General features: G+C 43.0%; 1 protein-coding gene across 1 annotated transcript; it reads right to left on the reverse strand.

Annotated features, from left to right (window-relative positions):
• Window positions 1-9,220: 9,220 nt before the first annotated feature.
• Window positions 9,221-16,059, reverse strand: LOC138373165 (uncharacterized). Its single transcript, XM_069339188.1, has 2 exons — window positions 15,974-16,059; window positions 9,221-9,575 (listed from the first exon to the last, which is right to left on the reverse strand). The coding sequence occupies exons 1-2, from the start codon at window positions 16,057-16,059 to the stop codon at window positions 9,221-9,223; spliced, it is 441 nt and encodes a 146-aa protein (XP_069195289.1).
• Between the last annotated feature and the right edge of the window lie 10,819 nt (window positions 16,060-26,878).

A 26,878-nucleotide genomic window follows, 5' to 3' on the forward strand; every position in this document is an offset into this window, starting at 1 on the left:
CAGTAATTTAGAGAAAATTAGCCTTTATTCATTTTGCATTAAAATTGTATTGTATAATAGTACTGGATACAATATCAAGAGTATTCTAATTATTGAGTTTAAGTCACCATCAGTGACGTCACGAATCAGATCTAACTTTTAAGGCGGAGTGACCGGCGGTCATAGGTCATCAGGGGTTGACAGGTCTACTATTTCTCAAAGTTTTAATAACCATTTTTGTGATCGGGAACAGCTCTGCCGTTAGATGTTTGTAATTTAATTCAGTAAAATAATTCAACCAGTCTGGATCAATTAAGTACAACAGAGGTTAATTGTTATAACTTAAACCTTGCTAGTAACTGGGTAGGACTTTGACTAGGCGGAAGGATACAATACTCTGTCTGGGGTAGTCCAGACAAGGAAAAAATCAGTGTGATCTGCCGAGCAGCTGGGAGAGGTCAAAACATCTTACCTCTCCCCAAGACCAGCCCAACACCGAGAGCTGGAAAACATAGAGGTATAGTTGCTATGGTTATGTATAGAAATAGTCTTCTCATTTGCCATTCAGGTCAAGTAGGGAGTGTTAAAGTGATAGGGAGTGAACACATTTAGATTTTGTTTTAGTTTTCTTTTAATAAATTAAATTTGTTATTAATTTGCATTTTATTGTTTCCATTTGGTTATGTGTAAACTTGTCCTGGTCACGTGGTCCACACGAGGTAGAGTTGCATTGGGCGCCGATTCTAACATCGGATCGGAATTCATCATCCTCATCTAATTAATTCCACACTCAAGTTTCCGAGGTTATAAACTACTAGTGGGGATCAAGCCCCAAGGTTGATTAATTAGCGTGATCGATCCAGACCTCGATCATTGCTCTGTAGAGCTGGTCTGGTGGTGGCAGCATAGAGGCGACTCTAGGGTTTTGCTCAGAGCTTAGGTCACGTCATACTGGGTGTAGAATCCTAAGTCGGTCAATCGTCTTAGGACCACGTGGCGTGGAGTTGGCTTTGGTAAAAGTTTTGGAGTCCCTTGGTAGAGAATAATAAGTAAGAATACGGGTAGAGGGAGTAGAAAGAAGGAAGTAAAGAGAGAGAAACCTAAACCCGTTTTTCACCTCAAATGGACTCTGACAAAATTACGACACGATTTTCTCGAAAAATAACTAAATTCGGCAAAAATGTAATTATCACTGTTTAATGTTTTACGAACCGAATTACGTCCCTTGCGCGCACTAGAGAGTAATACTGACCCCAGAATATACACGAAACCTGAAAATTAGAATTTCCGCCAAACAGTCAGATTCTAGCCCAAGCTGGACTTAGAAAATTTTCCACCTACGTTTCTACTGAAAACAGAATTCTAAGTCTACAAACACAATTCTACCGTCTTACTGGTAACAACTATAAGCTATCACTCGCGTCGACTGGAGAATCCTAATGACGCCCAGATCATACACGTGACCCACGAATACAAATTAATTACAGTTAACGACTTTCCGACATTGACTTAGCCGAAAACTTATCCCAAAATACTTAGAAATATTCCACGGACAAATAACATTTACACGCAACTTACTATCCCTTAAACTCCTTCACTTATCTATCGTGACCGACACATAGCCCTAAGTCCAGAGGATTAACTACACTCTAGCAACAACGCCTCTGACTTAGACTAATACAATAGGGAATAACAAAACTTAACGTACGCACTTAGCCTAATATGCAAGAAAATGCTAAACACTTTGATAAAAAAATTTTTTTTAACCGGGGATTGAATTTAGGGGAAAAAAATTAATCTAGAACAACGCAAATAAACGGAAATTACTTTATAAATTTAAGTATACTTAATTAAAAAAATGCACTCGACTTAATCCTATAATTGTCCTTACCGGCTCGCCGTACCACACCTAGCCTAGAGGCCACACCATCTAGGTTCCAACAGAGCGACACGCAGCTTTCAGCAACAATTATGACTAGGGACGACTCAACCTCCACTAAGTGTGCGATCACTTAGTTGTTGAATCGCTGCTAGGTAGGTTACTAGTCCGTCCCTCGGAGGCCGCAACGCCCTTCACGGATTACGTTTTTCCTAGCGTTTTGGGTCGTCTAATAACGCCCTCGGACTATCTACTGGCGTCCCATAGATATATCCGCCCCCGACAGCCCTCAAGGAACTGCTGTTGAGAGTATGGCGGCTCCCAACACCTCTGAATTAATTGCAATGGGTCGAGTATGGTACCCAGTCCAATCAACTCGGAGCGGTCTCCTTTTCAATAAATCTATTTTAACAGCCTAATCTTACTAACTAAACCTTAATCATATCAGCCCGCATGACCCAAGATTCGCCAATCCCCACTCAAACGCACTTGTGGGGCGCACTGCTAATCCTGGCCCGCGGCTGTCTCCTTAGCATCCGCGCACGTGTTCGAACGGCTAGACGCGTGAGCCTTTCAACAATTTCAAACAAAATTGTTGAAACCACCGCTGTGCACCATTGTAACACGAGTTTGGGGTTCCTCTCTCTTTACTTCCTTCTTTCTACTCCCTCTACCCGTATTCTTACTTATTATTCTCTACCAAGGGACTCCAAAACTTTTACCAAAGCCAACTCCACGCCACGTGGTCCTAAGACGATTGACCGACTTAGGATTCTACACCCAGTATGACGTGACCTAAGCTCTGAGCAAAACCCTAGAGTCGCCTCTATGCTGCCACCACCAGACCAGCTCTACAGAGCAATGATCGAGGTCTGGATCGATCACGCTAATTAATCAACCTTGGGGCTTGATCCCCACTAGTAGTTTATAACCTCGGAAACTTGAGTGTGGAATTAATTAGATGGGGATGATGAATTCCGATCCGATGTTAGAATCGGCGCCCAATGCAACTCTACCTCGTGTGGACCACGTGACCAGGACAAGTTTACACATAACCAAATGGAAACAATAAAATGCAAATTAATAACAAATTTAATTTATTAAAAGAAAACTAAAACAAAATCTAAATGTGTTCACTCCCTATCACTTTAACACTCCCTACTTGACCTGAATGGCAAATGAGAAGACTATTTCTATACATAACCATAGCAACTATACCTCTATGTTTTCCAGCTCTCGGTGTTGGGCTGGTCTTGGGGAGAGGTAAGATGTTTTGACCTCTCCCAGCTGCTCGGCAGATCACACTGATTTTTTCCTTGTCTGGACTACCCCAGACAGAGTATTGTATCCTTCCGCCTAGTCAAAGTCCTACCCAGTTACTAGCAAGGTTTAAGTTATAACAATTAACCTCTGTTGTACTTAATTGATCCAGACTGGTTGAATTATTTTACTGAATTAAATTACAAACATCTAACGGCAGAGCTGTTCCCGATCACAAAAATGGTTATTAAAACTTTGAGAAATAGTAGACCTGTCAACCCCTGATGACCTATGACCGCCGGTCACTCCGCCTTAAAAGTTAGATCTGATTCGTGACGTCACTGATGGTGACTTAAACTCAATAATTAGAATACTCTTGATATTGTATCCAGTACTATTATACAATACAATTTTAATGCAAAATGAATAAAGGCTAATTTTCTCTAAATTACTGAATACTATAGGATGGTTCATTATACGCAGCTATGAACAAAGATGCCCGCCATTTGTGACTCAGACCTGCTAATTCCCAGGGGACTGGGCGTTGTTGAGAGGTCAGGTCCCTACTCGAACTTCTGGAACCTTCTGGAATAATTCTTACAACAGCCTAGTTTGTTACACCACCACCTCTTCTCATCTCATCTTTCGAACCTCAGTTATTCCCTCAGTTATTTTTTCTTCTTGGTGATGTTGAGACATTTAAGATTGTCAATCTTGTGGCCATATTTGTATTCCAGGTTCTATGTTGGGATTATTGTTCGTTCTTTTCACTCCCAATTCATTGTGTTGTAGTTTGTTATCGATGTTATGCTATATTAGTATTATTTCGTGTCTTTATTAATTTTTGTTATTATTGTTGCCTAGTCTAGTTTCCATATTCCAAAACCTATTTTTCGGTTTAGTCTTATAAGTCTCTCTCTGTCTCTCTCTCTCTCTGTCTCTCTCTCTCTGTCTCTCTCTCTCTGTCTCTCTCTCTCTGTCTCTGTCTCTCTGTCTCTCTCTCTCTGTCTCTCTCTCTGTCTCTCTCTCTCTGTCTCTGTCTCTCTCTCTCTGTCTCTCTCTCTCTGTCTCTCTCTCTCTGTCTCTGTCTCTCTGTCTCTCTCTCTCTGTCTCTCTCTCTGTCTCTCTCTCTCTGTCTCTCTCTCTCTGTCTCTGTCTCTCTCTCTCTGTCTCTCTCTCTCTGTCTCTCTCTCTCTGTCTCTCTCTCTCTGTCTCTCTCTCTCTCTCTCTCTCTCTCTCTCTCTCTCTCTCTCTCTCTCTCTCTCTCTCTCTCTCTCTCTCTCTCTCTCTCTCTCTCTCTCTCTCTCTCTCTCGCGCGCGCGCGCGCTAGTGACCATAATGAATGCCATTTATGTTCCGAGTAACGTATAAGAGTTTTTATACTCAATGTGAAGCCTGCCCTTAGGCATTCACTTATTTGATTAGATTATTTGTATCTATTAGGAATAAACTAACTTTAATGCTAAGCAACTACTATGTAAGGAACAGGGTGAACCAGGAGCCAACTGGAGCCTAGAAGCCTTTATATGGGCGGTTGACGTGATTTCACACTTATCAGCGCGTTGAAGGAACAAATTACAGAAGCGTGTCGTGAGAAAACATGTGCGAAAAACCAGTTTTAAATGGAATTGGATTATTTACTAACTCAGCCTGAAATGCACTCTGGCCTCCCCATTATACACACACACACACACACACACACACACACACACACACACACACACACACACACATACACACACACACACACACACACACACACACACACACACACACACAGATATTAGAAAGAACTTTTTTAGTGTCAGAGTGGTTGACAAATGGAATGCATTAGGAAGCAATGTGGTGGAGGCTGACTCCATACACAGTTTCAAGTGTAGATATGATAGAGCCCAATAGGCTCAGGAACCTGTACACCTGTTGATTGATGGTTGAGAGGCGGGACCAAAGAGCCAGAGCTCAACCCCCGCAAGCACAACTAGGTGAGTACACACACATCCATCTACCAACCCCTCCCATCCCTCCCCCCCCCACCTTCTTTCCTATATTTTCTCTTCCTCTCACAGCTATCTTGTCCGTATCTTAAAATTTCTAATTTCCTGCTTCATTCACGTGTCGTTCATCTTTGATCTCCGTGTTGGAGGTTCCTTATATGCTGGTTGTATAGTGGTTCTGAACCCATCTCCACCCCACCCCCCCTCTTATTTTTGGGGGGTCGTTTTTATCCTTTTTTACATCTGTATGCTCTTTCCAGCATTTACCAGAGACTCGTGTTTTTTCGTAGATGTTAGGCGAGCGTTAAATGTTTCTGGGTGCACTGTTAGACAAGCTCTAACAGTGCACCCTAACTCCAAAATAATAACCGCAGACATTGCGAAACCATTCGTCAAATGTGAGTGACCTTGGCATAATATTGATGGATTTACACATTTCTAATTAGGCTCAAGAGTATTAACAAAGTATAACCTAATGCAGCCTACGCCGAGAAAAACGTGTCTTCAAGGTCACTACTCGCAGCAGTATTATGTATTCTCATGTCTCATCTACACACATAAATAATAACGGTGGATATCATCCTTCGCAGGTTATAATATTTGTGTTTTTGAGAGTAGCATCACCTGGGTCATAGTAGTATATCTTGAGTTATCTTGAGATGATTTCGGGGCTTTAGTGTCCCCGCGACATAAGGTTTATAGTATGATAATTAAGATAATTAAGATAATATGAGACCGAGACATAGTATGAGGTTCATTCTCAACACATTCAACACTCCAGCACTAGTAATGGAAGGCGAACACAAATTGATATTTAGAACCGAGTGTAAAACCAAGCCACACTTTAGAGCGGAAGAGAGAAACGTGGACGATCGTGGAGTAATCGTGTCTTAAATTTAACGTTGAAAGAGCCGAGTAAAGGATCAAGACTGCCTCCAACTGCACCAAAATTAAAAAAAAATATGAACTTGGGGAAAAAAATGTTCAACGAAATGCCAAGCCATTGGTAAAAACTACGTCAGTGGAAGAGGCAGAGGCGGGCTGGTGGTGGCAAGAGGGGGGGTGTGGAGCATGGGGGGGGGAGCAGGGGGGGGGATGGTGCAGGGGGGAGGGAAGGTTAAGAGCTGCTGACAGAAAACGATGACAGCCGCCGTATTCAGATGGTGTTTGTAAAGAAAACACGAGCTTTTTGGCCGGTTTACCTCCGATTAAACCGGCCGCAAAAGGTGGCCGAGTTGGGATAAGAAGGAGGGGGGGGGGAGCACACGGAGATGGGTGAGGTGGGAGAGCAGTTGAGTGGGGAGAGAAGGGATGGGGGGGTAGATTCTAAGTAGCACGGGCTATGGTGAGCCCGTAGGGGACTTACCTGGCACAGGAGCGGGGCTGTGGTTCAATAACACTGCCCTCAAGTAGGCTTATCTACTCGTTGTATGCACCTTACCTTTCGGTTACTTTTCGATGACTCCTAGGATCAACGTCCGCGCGGCCCGGTCTCTAACCAGGCCTCCTGGTTGGTGATCTGGTCAACCAGGCTGTTGGACGCCTGAAGTATAAATCACAGCCTGGTTGGTAAAAATATCCTTTCAAGGTGTTAATAAAGTTCTCTTTTGAACACTGTGAGAGGTCGGCCAGTCCTTTAGGTGAAGATGAAGTGTCTGGGAAAGTAATATTTTTCTCTTCCTATTCTTCACACGGAGGAAAGGGAGGGAATTATCAGGAGAAAGCGCCAAGCCTTCACACGGAGGAAAGGGAGGTAATTATCAGGGGAAAGCGCCATGCCTTCATATGGAGGGAAGGGAGGGTATTATCAGGAGAAAGCGCCAAGCCTTCACACGGAGCATCGTATCTATAGGTCTAGACTATGTTCATGCTTTTTTGTCGCTTCTTAGCAAATTAGGCCTAGTTCAACGTCTGTCTTTCAGAGAGGGGGGGAGGGGGGACTACTGTCAGTAAATAGCTCTAATGGAATTCAGGTCTAAGCATGTTCAGGGTCTTTGTTCAAAAGTTATAATGAACACTAGGAGTGCACTAACTGCGATAACGGTGCACTATATTTTGTTAAGGACTCGATTGGGAAATTCCTGTCATCTAATATTATTAGACTTCCCAACATAACTTTAAATTACTTTTTAAAAAAGAAACTTTCCGGCGCACTTTCTTTGAAGTTAAGTATATTCTTAAAGTATGTTTATGTATTACTACACACACAGAGATCACACTAACGTGATGCATCAAATGAACAAATCGCGTATGAATACAATATTGATTAAGGCAGTGTCTGGGATGCTCCCGGACGCAGGTTCGAATCCTCGTCACGGCTCTTGTGGATTTGTTCTTATGTTTATGTATCTCTGTATGTATCCAATACATTTTGAGAAAATATATACATACTCAGTAAAGTATGTATAAAATTAGCATGCCTTATTATATTTGTTTGTTTTATACTTGGCCTTTAGCTCTTGTTTATTAGACCTGTGTAAGGCCTTTTATCTGTACGTACATGTATACAAAGCCTGAGAGGTTTAGGAGGCTGATAACATGAGCTTGTGTTTTTCTGCCTCATTTAAAGTTCGGTATCCACGATGCTAAACTGTTTGAAGTATCAGTTTACTTGTTTTCAGCAAACTATTGAATACAAACAAACCTTGAATACAATATTGATTATACACTGCTCTTAACAGAGAAGCGTTACGCCCTTGTTTTAATATGTAAATGGTCTTGAGATACGCGTGCATGTCTGCTTTAAAAATGTCGCTGGTGAACCGACAACCTAAAAGGAGAATGAAAGAATTCGTGGATTCGAGAGCTTGATTCTCAGGAGATGTTTGTTTTTCGTGAGAGACGCTGTGGGAGTGTAACATGTACCCCCCCCCCTAGCAGGTCCAGGACTCCTCTTGCACCCCCCCTCCCCTCGCTCCCTACCACACACAACACGTTCTAAAAATTATAACTTTCATAAATCGTCTAATTCCACGTTTTTCTCTCACTTTTCAGGTAAGCGCCACTCGAGACTGTCTGTGTGTGTGCAAGAAGGGACAAGATGGTCCTAAACACGGCTTTCTCTCCATCCACAAAAATGTAAGGTGTACCTATTGCAATTTTTTTTTACCCCGTGCGTCACGGAGGTGTTGTAGGAGCAGCTTGAATGCTGTTGGTCTGACTGCATAGGAATTTGGTAAACAAAGCAGGCTAGGAGGGAGAGAGGTGTGATTGGCTGATGATGGGCGCTAGGAAAGTAAGTCTACAGGGGCAGGATGAGACACTCAGACCTACAGAAGCTGGGTAAACCGGATTTCCCGGGTCTCCCTCTCTATTTCGGCGGCGTGGTCTGCTTGGGCGCCGTGGATACGTGTCTGTTTAGCATCCGTTGCTATTTGCTTTCCTCTGTGCTGCCTGCTGTGTCTGCCGCTCCTTGTGGTGTGCTGGTTATTATCAGGGGTTCACGGGGAGTACTATAGTACTGGGTAGCCTGCGCATGTACGTCGAGGAGAAGGGGGAGGAGAAATCTGTAGGTAGAGCGTGAGGGGTTACGGAAAGAAGGGATGGGTTGGGTAGAAAATAGGTTGTGGAATGAGGGGGAAGGGAGGTGTGAAATGAAGGGAAGGATGGACGTCGCAGGCGACATGCAAGTTCAACAGTTGGCAGCTCTTGATGAGATGGTATAGTTGGGCTGGGAGGCGAGATGGATGATTGACGCCTGCCCCACACCGCTATGCATAGGCTTCCTGTCACGCTACCCTACATACGATGCATTTCTTTTCTCTGTCAGTCAGCCCCTGTCTCTGCTCGCCCAGGATGCTGCTGCTGCTGCTGCTGCCGTGAGCGCGTGTAATGAACCGTGGTTGTATAATTAAAACGCATGACATACATGGTAATATTGGCCTAGCTGTTGCTGTTGAAGCGTTCATTAGACCTAACCAGCACACGGCTGTCTAGGAACGTGGGGGGACAGTTGTCTCTGAATTTTCCATAACACACGTACATTGTTGCTTTTTTAATTGCCTTAACTTATTTTGTATTGCCCCATTAACTTTAAATTGTTGGTTAACAGGTTATACTCTTAAACTAGCATTAATATTTGTTGTATACTTTGTATGTGTCGGTTGCTTCAGCGGCCTTTAGTGCACACAGGCTCGCGATGATCAGTGGGCACTTTGTGCCCTGTACTTCGTGGCCTGTACTTTGTGCCCTGTACTTGGTGCCCTGTATTTCGTGCCCTGTACTTGGTGCCCTGTACTTCGTGGCCTGTACTTCGTGCCCTGTACTTCGTGCCCTGTACTTCGTGCCCTGTACTTCGCGCCCTGTACTTCGTGCCCTGTACTTTGTGCCCTGTACTTCGTGCCTTGTACTTCGTGCCCTGTACTTCGTGCCCTGTACTTCGCGCCCTGTACTTCGCGCCCTGTACTTCGCGCCCTGTACTTCGCGCCCTGTACTTCGTCGCCAGAGACTCTTTGCTCGGAATGCTTGAAAAAGAAGTGAAATCTAACGGTTCTGTAATGCATTTGGGGAATAATACGCAATCTGTAATTTTTTTCTATAGTATGTGGCCACAGTTAAATTCGTAATTGTCTTGATTCATATAATGATAGTAAATTTAAGTTTGACTGCCTCTTGTGCGGCATTCTAATTTCTCGCCTCGCTCCTCAGGTAAGTAGCTTTTCGTTGCTAATTTAGTTAAGAGCGAGTCTGTGTTGGGTCTCCTTGGGAGTGTGGGTTGCAGGCCTCTGTGTCTGTGTCTGGCAGACCGTCCACGCCGTCGTTGTACTCATATGGAGCCGGTCGGCCGACATGTGATCGACATGTGACACTGGACATGTGATCCTGTGGTCCTGGGTTCGATCCCAGGCGCCGGCGAGAAACAGTGGGCAGAGTTTCTTTCACCCTATGCCCCTGTTACCTAGCAGTAAAATAGGTACCTGGGTGTTAGTCAGCTGTCACGGGCTGCTTCCTGGGGGTGGAGGCCTGGTCGAGGACCGGGCCGCGGGGACACTAAAAAGCCCCGAAATCATCTCAAGATAACTTCAAGATAAGCTTCCTAGCTCACAACCATCCTCGTCTTGATGTTTATCTCTTTATAACAAATGACGTAACTTTCTTCCAGTCACACCCGACTTTATCTACATAGGTTCTGTGATTTAAGAACTTGTTAGTTAGTGTCTGCTTATATTATTGCATTATGTGTTTATATTCTTAACATACTGTATTTCTTATGTTTGCCCATCACCATAATTTTTACTTATATGTTAATCTGCACGTTGTCGGCAAGCAAGAGCAATTTTCCTGTGCAGTATTTCAATAACAAATAGGCTTAGTCAGCGGGGCAGCCATAGGCTTAGTAGGGCCCGTGCAGGAATATCCCTGCCAAAAAAAAGTATTTGCATACATCAAGTTGGTAAAAAAACTTGATTTTTTTTTTAAATCCAACTCGCTCAGTTTTTTTTTAAGAATAAAAACTGGGTAAAACCCAGGTTCCATTTTTTTCAGACATTCAAGTTTGTATATAATATAAATTTTTACCAGTATTTCTTATTTTATTATTTTCACACAGTTTAGTGTTTAGAAAATATATTGTACAGTGTAGTACTCACTGTACTGCAGTTCCTTCCAGTGCTGTACTGCATGGGTCAACCTACAGTACAGAGATGAAAGTAACCAGGGTAAAGACCTGGACGATGTAATTCTAATACTGCCCTCTACTGTGGCCTGGTGGATTAAGCTCTCCCAAGTCAAGCGTGGCCTCAGGCCGGGCTTGGGGAGTAGAAGAACTCCCAGAACCCCATCAAGCAGGTGTGTGTGTGTGTGTATATATATATATATATATGTGCGAACAAGCCTGAATGGTCCCCAGGACAATATGCAACTGAAAACTCACACCCCAGAAGTGACTCGAACCCATACTCCCAGGAGCCACGCAACTGGTATGTACAAGACGCCTTAATCAAGACGATTAAGGCGTCTTGTACATACCAGTTGCGTGGCTCCTGGGAGTATGGGTTCGAGTCACTTCTGGGGTGTGAGTTTTCAGTTATATATATATATATATATATATATATATATATATATATATATATATATATATATATATATATATATATATATATATATATAGGAGGATCGTCAGTATCGTAAGACGTGGAGCGAGACTTGTGGGGAAAAATAGGATAGAATGTGAGAGTATTAGGTTGTTATGTAATTGGCAATGCAAGAGAGAGAGAGGTGGGGGGGGGGGTTGTGCAGCAATAGGACACGGACAGATCGACAGATCAATGGTAGGACAGGAAGGGAATTTGAGGGATGTACGAGGAGATTGGAAGGAAGCCGAATGCAGGAAAAAAAAATATGTGAGGGAGAGGGTGGGAGATGTAGAGAAACGAGATATTAAATTGATCAGATGAAGTGGGAAATTAGAACTGGAGAGTATGGTTAAAAGAAGTTTAAAAAAAAATTGAGCAGTGAGAAAAGTGGATAAGAGAAGATAGGAGAATAACTCTGTATATTGCTTTTTAGTTCTACAGCGTGATTAACTGTTTTATATGTTGTTTCCGTTTTGATATTTTCATTTTTCCGTAGTGCAGTAGCTGGAATTTATCTTCATGATGTCTAACGAAGATACATTCCAACTACCGCTGTTTGGAAAAAAAAAACACGAAAATATCAAAACAGAAGAATCGTCAAATTTCTGGGGATCCCCTCCCATGTTGGAATCTGTGGAAATAAACGAGTAAATGTACTGGGTGCTGAAGGAGACCATATTGAATACTTCTTACCCAAGACTCTTCTACAAATTAAGAGGCATTATCAGGCAACATCACAGTGACAAGGTAACCGAGGAAAGGAGGATAGAAGAACAAATCAGCGAATCTGTACGATGGTACAACTTGGTTGCAGCTGGCAATCCCAATCATTATGGACGAAGAGGAGGTGGCCTCGGGAGAGAATTAGTAATGGCAAGAATTCGTCTTGGATACAAATGTCCATGGAGATTCGGAATGGAAACAATAGTTGAGCAGCGGAGTTGCAGAATCTGTGATGAGAGTGACGGACACCGCCTTGACCACTACCTGAGTGTTGACATCTAAGAGTCATTAGAAATATGTGTAGAATAATATACCCCACATTGCTTGAGTTAGGAAAACACTATTTGTCAAATATAGATACTGTTTTTAAAAGATTCCCCCATCTTGCACCTGCAATATGACGTAAGATTTTAAGGGTTGACGAATGTTAATCTTTTTGTTTGATAAGCTGTTCACTTGAGACAATTAAGCAAGTTCCAGCTGTGTCTGGGTACAAGTGACAAGATGAACAACCCAACGGGGTTTCTTCTTATTGGGGAGTGTTGTACATGCTGCTATGGCCATATGCCCACTCACAAGATGAGTGGCGCTATCCAATACACTCGCCCATGGGGACAAAATTAAAAAAAAAAAAGCCACATATAAACCGTAGTGTAAACCACACTATTGGAAAAAGCAATGTAAAAGATTTTGGAATAATTTTGTCGGAGGACCTTAGTTTTAAAGAACACAATAAAGTAGCCGACACACCTGGAAAAAATGCCAAATTGAATGACAAGAACCTTTCAGACAAGGGATAAGATAAGAATAGGTTCTTTTAGATAAGAACCTTTCCTAATAATGCCATACCACTGATACTTATTAGGTCACCTGTGCTCTCTAGGATGCAGTATTGTTGCACAATAACAGCCCCATTCTTAGCTTAAAATTTGCTGACTTGGAGAACGTGTAAAGGTCTTTTACTGCTAGAATCCACTCGATAACACATCTAAATTATTGGAAATACTTAAATTATTTAATCTGTATTCTCTAGAGGCGAGAATACAGAATTATGCACGTCTCGTACAGACGAGACATCATTTGCAGTTGGAAAATATTAAGTGGAACTGGTTCCAAATCTACAGGCGGAAATAACTCCACGTGAAACCAGGAGACATGACAGGATTTGCAAAATAACCCCGTTGAAAAGCAGAGGTGTAATAGGTACGTTGAGAGAGCAACCCGTACTCTAAAAAATGACGTCGCTTTTCGCTCGTATGCGCGCTATGGCCAAAAATGGACGTAATTTGAATTTAAATCGGCTCACGAAAGTGACGTACTGTCCCGTTTTCTGTTTGAGTCCTCCGGCTTACTCGGAAAGGTTAGGAGAGGAAACTTTCAATTAACGGTTTTCATAACGTTTTGAAACTTTATGAGAATTTCCGGCCCTCCTAACCTACCAAAGGACCCTTAACTTACTGTTGTTGAAAAAAAAAATCCCAAATTTAATTTTAATTTTCAAATTATGTCTATTTTCGGACATACGGTCAAACGGCCAAAAGCGACGTTATTTTTAAGAGGACAGGTTGGAGAGAGACCTATGAACATGATGTACCCAAGACTTTTCACTGCTCTCTACCCATAAGGAACATAACAGGCCGACCTCTCACGGCGTTCAAGAGAAAAAAAGATTAACACCTCCGAAGGATATCTGATCAACCAGACCTGACAGATCAACCATGTAGCTGCGAGGAGAAGCGCCCAACAGCTTGTTTGATCACACCAGCAACCAGAAGGCCTTGTCAGAGACAGGTGCCACAGGGACATTGATCCCCGGAACCAACATCAGGTAGACCAAACACAGGTAGATAGAAGTAGACGCAAAACAGAATAGAGAAGACGAGGAAGGGAGGGAAGCAGGCAGCGAGAGAACATCAGTAAAAGTTATAGTGAACCCTGTTTAAAAAAAAGGGGGTGGGGGAGCAAGGTAAAAGTAATAGAATTTAGAGAAACAATAAGCGAGATTAGGGATGGAAGAGCAGAGGAAAGATAGAAGGGAGAAAATAGGGAGGATGGAACAGTAGCACCGAAAGTTTCGTAGCTCTCCTCGTTAATCACAATATAAAGGCTTCCTTAACACAGTTACTAAGGTGTCATTAATTCCTGTTTCAGCAAATGTGTGTGTGTGTGTGTGCGTGTGTGTGTGTGTGTGTGCGTGTGTGTGTGTGTGTGTGTGTGTGCGTGTGTGTGTGTGTGTGTGTGTGTGCGTGTGTGTGTGTGTGTGTGTGTGTGTGTTTTTATTTATTTATTTCATGGCTCCTTTCCATTGGGTACAAGAATATTTTCAGACTACAAATACATTGCAATTATTATTTCTCAAAGGAAGATAGAGACTAGACTCACATATTCTACTTTCACTCTTTTCCTCCCCCTTTATTATTCTTTCTTCCTTTCTTTCAGTTTATCAATATCTCATTCAATTTCTACCTCAATTTTCCTTGCCTAATCTCTTTGCGTTCCCTTCCCTTTCCCTGCCCCCCTATCTCACGCTTCCTCCCTCTCTACCCCCCCTTTCGTTCGCTCGCCCGATCACTCGACCCCTCCTTTGACTACCTTTCTTCTCCAAATCCGTCCCCCACCCCTCACTCATCCCTCTCATTCAATGTCCAGGTCTTCCCATTGTTTTTTTGGCACTGTAGGTCTTTGTTGACCAAACCACACACTAGAAAGTGAAGGGACGACGACGTTTCGGTCCGTCCTGGACCATTTTCAAGTCGATTGTCTTCACTCCTCGTCTGCACTGTGTTTGCACTGATTGTGACTCCTCGTCTGCACTGTAGGTCTTGTTTTTGTTCGACGTGTCGACAGTTGGACAACTGCATTTTTTGTGTGTGCACCCTCACCTCTGACTCCTCCCCCTCCCTTCTCTCTCTCTCTCTCTCTCTCTCTCTCTCTCTCTCTCTCTCTCTCTCTCTCTCTCTCTCTCTCTCTCTCTCTCTCTCTCTCTCTCTCTCTCTCTCTCTCTCTCTCTCCCCCCCCCCTCTCTCTCTCTCTCCCCCCCCTCTCTCTCTCTCTCTCTCTCTCTCTCTCTCTCTCTCTCTCTCTCTCTCTCTCTCTCTCTCTCTCTCTCTCTCTCTCTCTCTCTCTCTCTCTCTCTCTCCCCCCCCTCTCTCTCTCTCTCTCTCCCCCCCCCTCTCTCTCTCTCTCTCTCTCCCCCTCTCTCTCTCTCTCTCTCTCTCTCTCTCTCTCTCTCTCTCTCTCTCTCTCTCTCTCTCTCTCTCTCTCTCTCTCTCTCTCTCTCTCTCTCTCTCTCTCTCTCTCTCTCCCTCCTCTCTCTCTCCCCTCTCCCCCCCCTCTCTCTCTCTCTCTCTCTCTCTCTCTCTCCAGAGCGGTATTAGTGGGTTCCACCTAGCGTGCCACCTCTGGACCTCGGGGAATGGAAGGGGGTGAGGTTTCAGGGTCGGCTGTAGATCATTTTGATGGTTATTGGGGGATTGTGCGAGCCACCGTGAAGAAAGAAGAAGATTTTTGACACGTTGGCATACTTGTCTTTGTCTTCATGGGCAAGGTTCAACCCCGGCCACACTCTCAACTCTGTGTCTTTCAACAATCAGTCTTCCAGGCAACCAATTAGTCAGATATTTTTAACAAGTTAATTGCTCGATTTTTGGTATTGGCTTTCTTGTCAGGTTTGTCCAGTTCATTTAGTCAGGCCGGTTGCTAATCGGTCTATTCAGCCTTGTCATTGTACTCATAGTACACAGGGGTACTAATTCCGAGCGAGGGAATATTATATTGAAATCAGTATAGCTGTATTTAAATATGTGTGTGTGCGCCGATGTTAAAGCGAGTCAAGATACCACCGACGTATTATCAATACAAGACGCATGGGGCAGTAAGATGCCATATCGTCAGACGCATGGGGCAGTAAGATGCCATATCGTCAGACGCATGGGGCAGTAAGATGCCATATCGTCTGACGCATGGGGCAGTAAGATGCCATATCGTCTGACGCATGGGGCAGTAAGATGCCATATCGTCAGACGCATGGGGCAGTAAGAAGCCATATCGTCAGACGCACGTACGTCGCCGCTCGCGTGACATGCACATTCCAATTTTTTATGGTGCGGGCATCTTCGTGGCGTTGTTTATCGAACTGTTGCAGCGTCATGGTACCCCGTGTCGATTACAAGCCTCGCAGCCCAATTTGAAGGCTTTGGTTTTGTGTACAAGCCCTCAATTGGGGTCCCAATTAAAGTTTCCATTGTTTTAATTTTGTTAATGGGTTCAATAAATAAAATCACAATTATGTTTTGAGTCCCAGTTTAATTTTTGTTTTATTAGGGTCCTCAATTTGTTAAGACTAATGTATTAAAACGTTTATTTGAAAGGCTCATATGCCTTTTATATTACTTATTGAAAGGCTCCATTGTATTTAAAGGATCCATTTTAATGAAAATACAAATTAAAGATTCTTTGTAAATTCAAAATCTCCTTAGCCTATTTTCTTACATTTAATTGTAAGGTTTCGTTTTACTCTTAATCTCTGTTAAATTAATCGTAGCAATTATACGGTTCTTTGCATATGTAGTTGTAAATATTGAGTTTTATTGCTGAATTCTAATTAAAATTCTGCTTCATTAATAGGCTCCATTGCTTTTAACCAACCTGTCCTCTTAAAAATAACGTCCCTTTTGGCCCTTTGCTCGTATGGCCGAAAGTGGATGTAATTTGAAAATGAAAACACAAAATTATAATAAATGTGGGATTTTTTTTTCAACAACAGTAAGTTAAGGATCCTCTGGTAGGTTAGGTTGGCAGGAAATTCTCATAAAGTTTCACATTTTTATACAAAATGTTAATTGAAAGTTTCCTCTCTTAACCTTTCCGAGTAGGCCGGACGACTCAAACAGAAACACGGGACAGTACGTCACTTTTGTGAGTCGATTTCATGTCAAATTACGTCCAAGGTTGGTTTAACGGCCTGTTTGAGTAGGTGTGTATTTCCAGGGTTCTGTTTACAGGAGATGTAACAAATCTGAGAGATATAACCCCCATTACACCACCGTAAACACACTTACGGTAATCTAACCTTGTCAAGTCCTGCTCCAACCTGTCCTAAAATAACGACGATAAGATTGATTGATGAAGATTAAGCCACCAAAAGGTGGCACGGGCATGAATAGCCGGTAAATAGATTTGAGAACATCGCGTTTTATATATGGTGGGCATGAGGAGCGTGACGTCACTATGACGTTATAATGTTCATGTGTGTGTACATGTTTTAGACCCGACTGGTTTATAGAGCTTTTGCCGTGGAGTTAGAGCTTAAAGGCTGTTGTGTGACTGTGAAAGGCCCCATTGTGGGCGATCCAAATTACAAGGCGCTATGGAGTTTCAATTAAAATTGTTTGCTATTATAGTGAGCATAATACTGAGGCGGTAGTTAAGACGGCGATATTACGGGTGATGATAGAGGTCAATCTCTGTGTTGATTAACCAGATAAGACGGGCAATTTGGGCTGAGGCTTATCTGATTGTTTGCTTTGCGATGTGTATGCATGTGTGTGTATTCGCTTAAACATGCTCGCTGAGGTGAAGAGAGGCATCAGGTGAGAGAAAATTTGTCCCCCCAACCTCTTTTGTTCCTCGAATCAAACCCGGGACCTTTGGAGTACGACTCCCGGGCGCTGTGTGTGTACTCACCTAGTTGTACTTGGGGAGGTTGAGCTCTGGTTCATTGGTCCCGCCTCTCAACTGTCAGTCAACTGGAATACAGCTTCCTGAGCCTATTGGGCTCTATCATATCTATATTTAAAACTGTGTATGGAGTCAGCCTCCACCACATCTAACCTTGTGTGGTGTGTGTGTTTTGTGTGTGTGTACTCACCTATTTGTGCTTGCGGGGGTTGAGCTTTGGCTCTTTGGTCCTGCCTCTAAACTGTCAATCAACTGGTGTACAAATTCCTGAGCCTATTGGGCTCTATCATATCTACATTTAAAACTGTGTATGGAGTCAGCCTCCACCACATCGCTCTGTGTGTGTGTGTGTGTGTGTGTGTGTGTGTGTGTGTGTGTGTGTGTGTGTGTGTGTGTGTGTGTGTTTTTACTTATTAATTAGTGTTGACATGAGCGGCACGGGACCGACGCGTCTGCTCATTAGTGACGGGCTTGATGGCTGCAGGTGTTAATTGGTGTTTTTTTTTAATTTTGTTATTAATGTTTTTATTTGCGTAGTTATATTTTTCAGGTTGGATTTAAACCATTTCCTCCCCCTCCCCCCCCCCCTTGTGTATTTCTTTATACATATGAAAAATAACTTCGGCACTTCATATGTATTATTATGTATAATTCATACGTCAGGCTGCGAAGAGCAGGTCCAGTAGCCTGGATGACTGGGGGACATTGTTCTTAGGAACCACCTCATGGCTAACTAAAAGTAAGGTGTAACCTCTGCACTTTTTACAGTTTTGTTTTGCGTTGAACTAGATGTGGGTTCCGGGCCGGTGCTGCGTATTCTAGAAACGGTCCACATAGGTTGCACAGATTGCGTTACGGTGACGGCACAGAAGTGTTGAAGGTGGGTGGTGTTGTATGATGGTTACGGGCTATTCATGCCCGTGCCACCTCTTGGGTGGCTTAATCTTTATCAATCAATCTGTATGATGGGGAGACAGTGGGTGATGTAGAGTTGCATAACTGGCTCAGATAATGGGTTTGGCGCGTCGCTAATCGTGTAAACTCCGCCACCAACCTGTCTTGTCGAGTAATACATCATATTTTGACGTCAGAATTCCCAACGGACAAAATATGATGCACTATGGCAGCTACCGACTAGCCACGTTTTCTATGCGAAGGTCGCCGGTGAAGTGAGGTTGTTTTCGGGTAATTGAGTGCATCATTTTTGTGAGGTGACAAGTTGAGAGAAGGAGCTATAGGCGCAGCACATGACCCATGGTTAATGATTCGGGTTCAGACGCGCCACTAATTTGTTTAATGAAACAAAGATTTCGATGGTGAGTATGGTACGTTATGTAGCACTGGAGAGTAAATAAATCTTTGGAAAGGACTGTCATCCTATCCTTCGTTCCCAGAGAGTAGTCAATAGTGAACGCTGCTTCATTAGTGCATTCAAAATGCAAGAGAAAATATACACGTTTTCATATCATTTTTCGAGTTAGATTTGTGTAGATGTTTCAGTCTGCTTCAATTGTGGTAAACGAAGCATAAAAGGAGGAATAGAAAGTTGGGTAGTTTGGTGGGGTTTGGGTGGGCGGCCAAATGAGTGAGTGGGTGGGCGGCCAAACGAGTGGGTGGGCGGGCGGTCAAGCCTTCGAAGAGAGTGGGCGGGCGGGCGGGCGAGTCCAGAGTGTCGCGTGCTTTCCTATAGCCTTGCGTGAATGATTTATCAGCTTTGACTGGTCAAGGGAGGTAATGTGGCCGGAGGAATTCTTGATAACTCTCTAAGCGCTCTGGGTTGAGAACGCTATTGTTCTGCGTTATAAATCGGCTCTTTTTATTTCCATTACTGATTAATAGGGTGATGAATGGAGACAAAGGGGCCGAGGAGGCTTCTATTAATCATATCAGATGAGCGGATCGTTTGGGAGCTCGAAAGTGGTCTGATGTTATGGATTTTGGTCTCGACTGGCATTGCGTGCGCGCACGCGCCTGGCTTGATGATAGCCATGAGGATGGCAGAGAGTGCTGATGATAACGTTAAGAGATGATGATGACGGCGATCAAGATGAGGATAACTGTAATGATGAAGATAACGAGTTATGATAATTCTTTCACCTCCAGCGTCATAGGCTACCATTGCTACCATTACCGCTGCTACTATTACCATCGTTACTATTGCTACCATAACAATGGCGTCCAGCAACTGGACACCCTCATAAATACTGTCAAGTAGTATCTGTGTGGCCGCGATAGCAGCCACATAGCAAGGGCAGACGATTTAAATAAGAGCTTGGCACACAGTATATCCTTTCACGACCAAAGATGCAAGAGCACTTCTCAGAGACATACAAGCCCTAAAGAAGAAAATATTCAACACGAAATATATATTGAAATATATATTTACGAAATATAATATATACGAAATATATATAGTTAAATATATATTTAACATTGAAGAAACACACATAAGAAATATTGAGAAGATTTGTGTTAGAATCATTATTCTTACCCTTTCGGTCATATTCAAGATATATATATATATATATATATATATATATATATATATATATATATATATATATATATATATATATGTCGTACCTAGTAGCCAGAACTCACTTCTCAGCCTACTATTCAAGGCCCGATTTGCCTAATAAGCCAAGTTTTCCTGAATTAATATATTTACTATAATTTTTTTCTTATGAAATGATAAAGCAACCCTTTTCTCTATGTATGAGGTCAATTTTTTTTATTGGAGTTAAAATTAACGTAGATATATGACCGAACCTAACCAACCCTACCTAACCTAACCTAACCTATATTTATAGGTAAGGTTAGGTTAGGTAGCCAAAAAAAGCTAGGTTAGGTTAGGTTAGGTAGGTTAGGTAGACGAAAAAACATTAATTCATGAAAACTTGGCTTATTAGGCAAATCGGGCCTTGATTAGTAGGCTGAGAAGTGCGTTCTGGCTATTAGGTACGACATATATATATATATATATATATATATCTTGAATATGACCGAAAGGGTAAGAATAATGATTCTAACACAAATCTTCTCAATATTTCTTATGTGTGTTTCTTCAATGTTAAAGGAAGTTGAAAAATTAACTCTCCAAAGTTTGTTATCACAATTTATTATGGTCTGACGCCTTGGGATGCGTTTCGCAAGGTACTCCTTACATTTTCAAAGACAAATTTACAATGGTTTTTGCAAGACCTTATATTCTCTTAGGGGTGAGGTGGTACAGAACGTGATTGAGATTGCTTTAGTTAATTTTGGCGAGTGCATTTATTACAAATATATCAGTACAGTGGATTGTTACAAATTGAAGTCAAGACAGCTGGTAACCTACAGGGTTACTTCGCCCCCAGACCTTACGCCCGCCCCATACCCCCAACCCGTCACCCTGCAGCATTGGAGGCAACAGGTGACCTCAAATGTTGGCCAGGGAGGCGTGCAGGGCCTGGCCTTCACCTGGTCAATACTCGCAGGTTCCTCTACACGCCCCTCAATAACTATTGAAGGGATATGCAGCGCTTCTGCCAGTGTTTGAACTCGTCCAGGGAGCAAGAGTCAGTTGTCAGCGTTACAGCTCTATGTGTTGTTAATATGCAAAATGTGTATTTTCTCTATTGTTTGAGTACATGTGATAATTAGCACATTTAGGGGGGAAAAACAGCTACAACATGTGCAGTCTTATATTTTTATTTTTTGGACGATGATTATAATGCTTTCTGTAATTATATTGTAATAGAAATTGCAACGTAAAAAAAAATTGAGGTTTTGTGTGGTCAACCCAACTGTTTTGACTTATGCAGCACCTGATGCTGTGACGTCAATGTTGAGTTGATTTTGTCTATTGATTTGGCACCTTCAGACTTGCCTTGCCCCACTCCTTACCTTCTCTCTCTCTTCCCCGTGCCTCCACCCGTTTTCCTTCACACTTATAACAGTTCATCTTCCATTTTCTAGCTATGTACAGTTTTCTTCGGCATTATCTGCCTAATTTACACTCCTTTTTCCGCTTCCTCTTGTCTTGCATTAGGTACAAATTAATCCTTCATCACTTCACACTTGTCTTCTATCTCATTTATGATCTTTGGTCATCAAAAATAACGAGCCTCGAGTCCCTATTAGTAATGAAGATGCACAAGGAAATTATAAGATGGTGAAGTATCAGTGAGGATATGTTGAGGTCATTCAATGGGATCGAACCTGCATCCCTGGACTCTCCAGTCTCAGTGTTTAGTCGGCAGTGTGTGTTTGGAGAGTCCAGGTGTGCGGGTTGGATAACATCGTATCGCTTCAGGAGCTTCAAATTTAGATATTTTTCATATCTCTTGAATTTATTTGCCCGCACAGCCGGGCATGTCACCACTCTCCAGCACCTACTCCAGTGTCTAGAGTCAGAGGAGTGGGTTGTGGTGGGGGGAAGGGGCTTTAGAGTACGAAATGCTCAGGAAAAAATGATCTGGGAGTAGTCATAACCCCTAACTTCTCTGGAGGCACACAATAATAATGGTCTATGCTAAGCTGGCGAGCATTATAAGAAGTGGAACTGCAGTATGCCCATATGAGGCAGCACCTATTTATATCCACTTAAACTCATTCACACACGTGTCTAACCTGTGCTTGAAACAATTAAGTGATCCCACCTTCAGATGTAAGTTCACAAATTTAATAAAGACTGGTTCCAAAATTTAGGCTATTGAGCTGCAAGATAAATGATAAATTACGGCGACATGATCTAAACATACAAAATATTCAAGGGTACCTGTGAAATAGGGACGTCATGACTCGGTTGTGCAATGACGGGCATCTGTCTTGCCCCATCCGTGCCTGAGCCCCATCCGTCCCTCTGTTCCCCTGTCTGTGTCCGCCATCATGCGTACACACATTTCATTTTTTCCTCCCGTGTTGAATAACTGTGAATGTTCCTCTTTCTGTTTTAGTCAAATGTGTGCCGGCGAAGTAATTACCCAATACCACGACCCGCAGAACACAATTATTGCAGAATACCGCCATCATTACAGAGTCAATTGTTGCTTTTGATAATGCTCTGTGTTTCTGGAGGCCTGGTGGGCGGCCTTGGGCGGTGAGCAGTGGAGGCCTGATGGGCGGCCTTGGGCGGTGGGCAGTGGAGGCCTGCAGTTGTTAATTCTGTCGTCGCTCCTGGTGCTGCCTGAGGCTTTAGTCGTAACTACCTAGTATAAATGATGCACTTTCTAGATCTGTATCTTAACTGATATATAAAAATGTGTGAAATGGAGTAATGTCCACCATTTTACATATTTCACAGAAAGTAGTCAGTGATATTTGAATAAATGTATCAACTGCTAAAGAAAACAGATTTGAAATTACTGTGGATACCATCACATGTTGGCATCTCAAAGCATGATACTGTTAACATGCTTGCAAAGACAGCCTGTAGTACACCAGTAATATAAATGAATAATATGGGTGTTTCAAAGAGTGACAAAGAGAATACGTAAACAAATATCTAATGAAAAACTTACTAACCTAACAAATTCACAAAGACCTGAAAGTTGTAGCATTAAACATTATGATAAATATTGTGAAGAGACAATCTTCACAATATGGGACTAATAGAGCAAGACCTCGGCAATGTGATGTTATAGTGGCCAGAATACCCTTGGGATATAGCAGCTGGCATATAGGATCTGGCAGCTTTCTCAAACCCCAAATGTCGAATACACCACATGTCAACATTGTGAAAGTGTCCAATACACCATGTGTCAACTTTGTGAAATTGTCGTAATACACCACGTGTCAACTTTGTGAAAGTGTCCAATACACCATGTGTCAACATTGTGAAAGTGTCGTAATATACCATGTGTCAACTTTGTGAAAGTGTCGTAATACACCATGTGTCAACTTTGTGAAAGTGTCGTAATACACCATGTGTCAACTTTGTGAAAGTGTCCAATGCACTACCTGTCAACTTTGTGAAAGTGTCGAATACACAACGTGTCAACTTTGTGAAAGAGAAAACATGCACTTCCTTGAACATTATATTGTAGAATGTCCCATATTGACTGACTATCGCCCTGCTGGGCTGAGGTATGCTGAACTCTGTAACTACTTTATGAATACTGAAACACTTGATGATATACTGAACTTGTACCCAAGATTGACTATGTAATGTATCAGTTATACAATGTATGTGATGTAACTAATATATATATATATATATATATATATATATATATATATATATATATATATATATATATATATATATATATTTATATTACCCATGTAAAGTAAATGATTTTTTAAGCAATCGAAAGAAATTGTTATTTGATGCCTTGTTGCACGTAAGGTCACGTTGTAAACAATTCTGACAGTAAACACATCTATATGTATTAATAATTCTATTTAATTATAGCACTCAATAAATCGTGGGCAATAGTCGAACAACACAGCGCCACCCACACCAGCTTCTTGAGTCACTAGGGGGATCTTCGTAAAGACAAAGCCATCCACCCGCCAATTTCATGCCTGAGTCGCAGAATATAAAGCCGCTAAATGTTAGCTACGGCGCTCTAACTCCTCTCCAAGTGAGACAAAGGTTGGGAGTCTCTGGGAGGGTGCTTGAGCAGGGGTGAGGGGGAAGGGGAGGCGAGGGAGAGGTGTAGATGACGATGGGAGATGGGAAGGGAGGCGGCATGCTCTAGAAGTGAGGGGAGAGTCATGGGCAAGTGAGGGGTCTAGGCCAAGGAGGGAACCCTCGTCTCTGCTTCCCAGGTACATCAAAGGGAATTGTTGGGGCATAAAGAGTTAAACCACACTTTCCCTTAGTTTGAAGTATGCGCCCAACCTTTCCCACCACAACCTTTCCACCCTTCCTTCTACCTCTCCATCCCACATCACTACCACCACCCTACCCTACACCTCCAGTTTCTATTCCATTCACCTCCCATTGGCACTAGACCCACCACCTCTAACCCTTCACTATCCGCACCGCCTCTTTCCCTTCCCTCACCCAAAATCCTTTTACTAAATCCTTATTTTCCCTTTTCGCATCTTCCACAGTCACTCCTCTCTCCAGTCATTCCTCTTTATCCCTTCAGTCTCTCCTCCTCTCTTCAGTCTCTCTTCCTCCTCCTCTCTTCAGTCTCTCTTCATTCTCCTTCTCTCTTCAGTCTCTCCCCCATCTCTCTTCCTCCTCCTCTCTTCAGTCTCTCCTCTTTCTCTCTACCCTCTCTTTCTCTCGTCTCTAGCCTCTCTTCTTTATCTCTAGTGTCTCTCTATCTAGTTTCTCTTTCTCTCTAGTATCTCCTCTTTCTCTCTCTCTCTCTCTCTCTCTCTCTAGCCTCTCCTCTTTCCCCCTCCAGTCCCACCTATCCCCCCTCTCCCCATCCTCCGTAGGGCTCTTTAAATGACGAATTGTTCGCTGTGATAGACCTGTTTGCGTCTATTGTTCCGCCAGGAATTGTGTTAGTTGATAGCGGCGACGGTTTTCATAAGCGGCGCTGGTGGCGTGTGGAAGGTTTACATTAATGTGTTTTTGTTCTGTGGAGTTGCTGTGAATGGCCACCACCACCACAACCACCATCACCATCACCACCACTACCTTCACCACCACTACCACAACTACCACCACCACCACCACGAGTCGTCTGTGTGTGTGTTATCGACAAGGAGAGACAGAGTGGAGGGAGAGAATAGGTGTAGACTGAAGAAGTTGATTAGTCTAGTGGAGGATGGGTCAAGTGGAACGGGGTTGAGCATTCTACTGTTCTTTGAAGTCAGGGTGGAAGGGGAGGGGAGGGGCAGAAGGCGTAAGGGCTTGAGGAAAATGAAGGCGAAGCGAGATAATGAGAAATCAGAAGTTGAAATGCAGGATAAAGAGATTGGAATGAGAGAGAAGAAAAAGGAGATGGGAAAGGAGGTAAGGAAGGCAAAGAAGGAAGGAAGGAACAGAAGAAAAGTGAGTCGTGAATTATGGAAAATAAATAAAAGAATGGAAGAATCTACGGTGTCCCTCACTGTAAGGTGGGACTACACCGTCCTCTACGGTGCCCCCTCACTGTAAGGTGAGACTACACCGTCCTCTACGGTGTCCCCTCACTGTAAGGTGGGACTACACTGTCCTCTACGGTGCCCCCTCACTGTAAGGTGGGACTACACCGTCCTCTACGGTGTCCCTCACTGTAAGATGGAACTACACTGTCCTCAACGGTATCCCTACACTGTAAGGCGGGACTACACTGTCCTCTACGGTGCCCCTCACTGTAACGTGGGACTTCACTGTCCTCTACGGTGCCCCTTACTGTAAGCTGGGATTACACTGTCTTCTACGGTGTCCCTACACTGTAAGGTGGGACTACACTGTCCTCTACGGTGTTTTTTTTTTTTTTTTTTTATTAAGATATGAGGTACATCTGCATTAGTGCAGCTACCCTAGTCTATATGAAGTGGAGTACAGTGTGTCAAAAAAGCTAACTAGATGATGCTAAAAAATCCCCATCACACAGGATGGTTAGTCATACAGAGGCATGTGATAAGCGGTCTGCACTGGCAGACTCCAGATGCATTTTGAGGATATCAACAACACAAGATTGAATAAGGTAGCAGTGGTAATACAAGTCCCCATCTCGCAGGATGGTTAGTCATACAGAGCCATGTGTTTAATAGCCTGCACTGGCAAATTTTGGGTATACTGTGAGGATATCTTCAAGAATACGAGAGTGAATAAAGTAATTGCAAAGCTCCAGGTACCTCATGCCAACTGGTCTGAAAGGTCTAATAACTGGGCATTCAGTGATGTAGTGCGGGAGATCATGCCGTAGTTCCTGCTCACAGAGTTTGCAACTGGAGTGCTCAGGATTGGGAGACCCGTCACCTGCAGCCACCTGCCACAGGTAACGGTAACCCAACCTGATCCTTGCAACCACTGTGTAGCACAGTCTAGTGGACGTTTTGTGCTGTCCATAGATGTAGGTTTCAGATCTGAACAAATCATAGCTTTTTGTACTAGTACTTTCAGGTCGTTGGGAGTCAGTAAGTTCTTTCCTATCAGATCTGAATGTTTGGACCAATACAGTTTTGACAGCAGAGATGGGGATACCTAGATCTAATTCAACTTCAAACTTGTTACACGCTAATTTGGCTGCAATGTCTGTCTCATTATGATGGGTTATATTTATGTGTGAAGGTAACCATACAAAGGAGATTCGAGACCCTTTACTCTGTGCATCAATTAGGTCATTTATAATTGGGAGTATGAGGTTCTTGCTGTCGATCTTCCAAGAGAAGTTTTCGATTGCTTGAAGAGCAGA

Source organism: Procambarus clarkii, chromosome 41 (genome assembly GCF_040958095.1).
Source record: "Procambarus clarkii isolate CNS0578487 chromosome 41, FALCON_Pclarkii_2.0, whole genome shotgun sequence".
In the NCBI taxonomy this organism is placed as follows: Eukaryota; Metazoa; Arthropoda; class Malacostraca; order Decapoda; family Cambaridae; genus Procambarus; species Procambarus clarkii.

Bases quoted from the DNA above. Each gene is read 5' to 3' on its own strand.
- LOC138373165 (XM_069339188.1), bottom strand. From the start codon at position 16,059: ATGACGCTGCAACAGTTCGATAAACAACGCCACGAAGATGCCCGCACC. The intron at 9,576-15,973 runs GTACGTGCGTCT...TTCTTTTTCAAG, and splicing joins CATGTCACGCGAGCGGCGAC to CATTCCGAGCAAAGAGTCTC.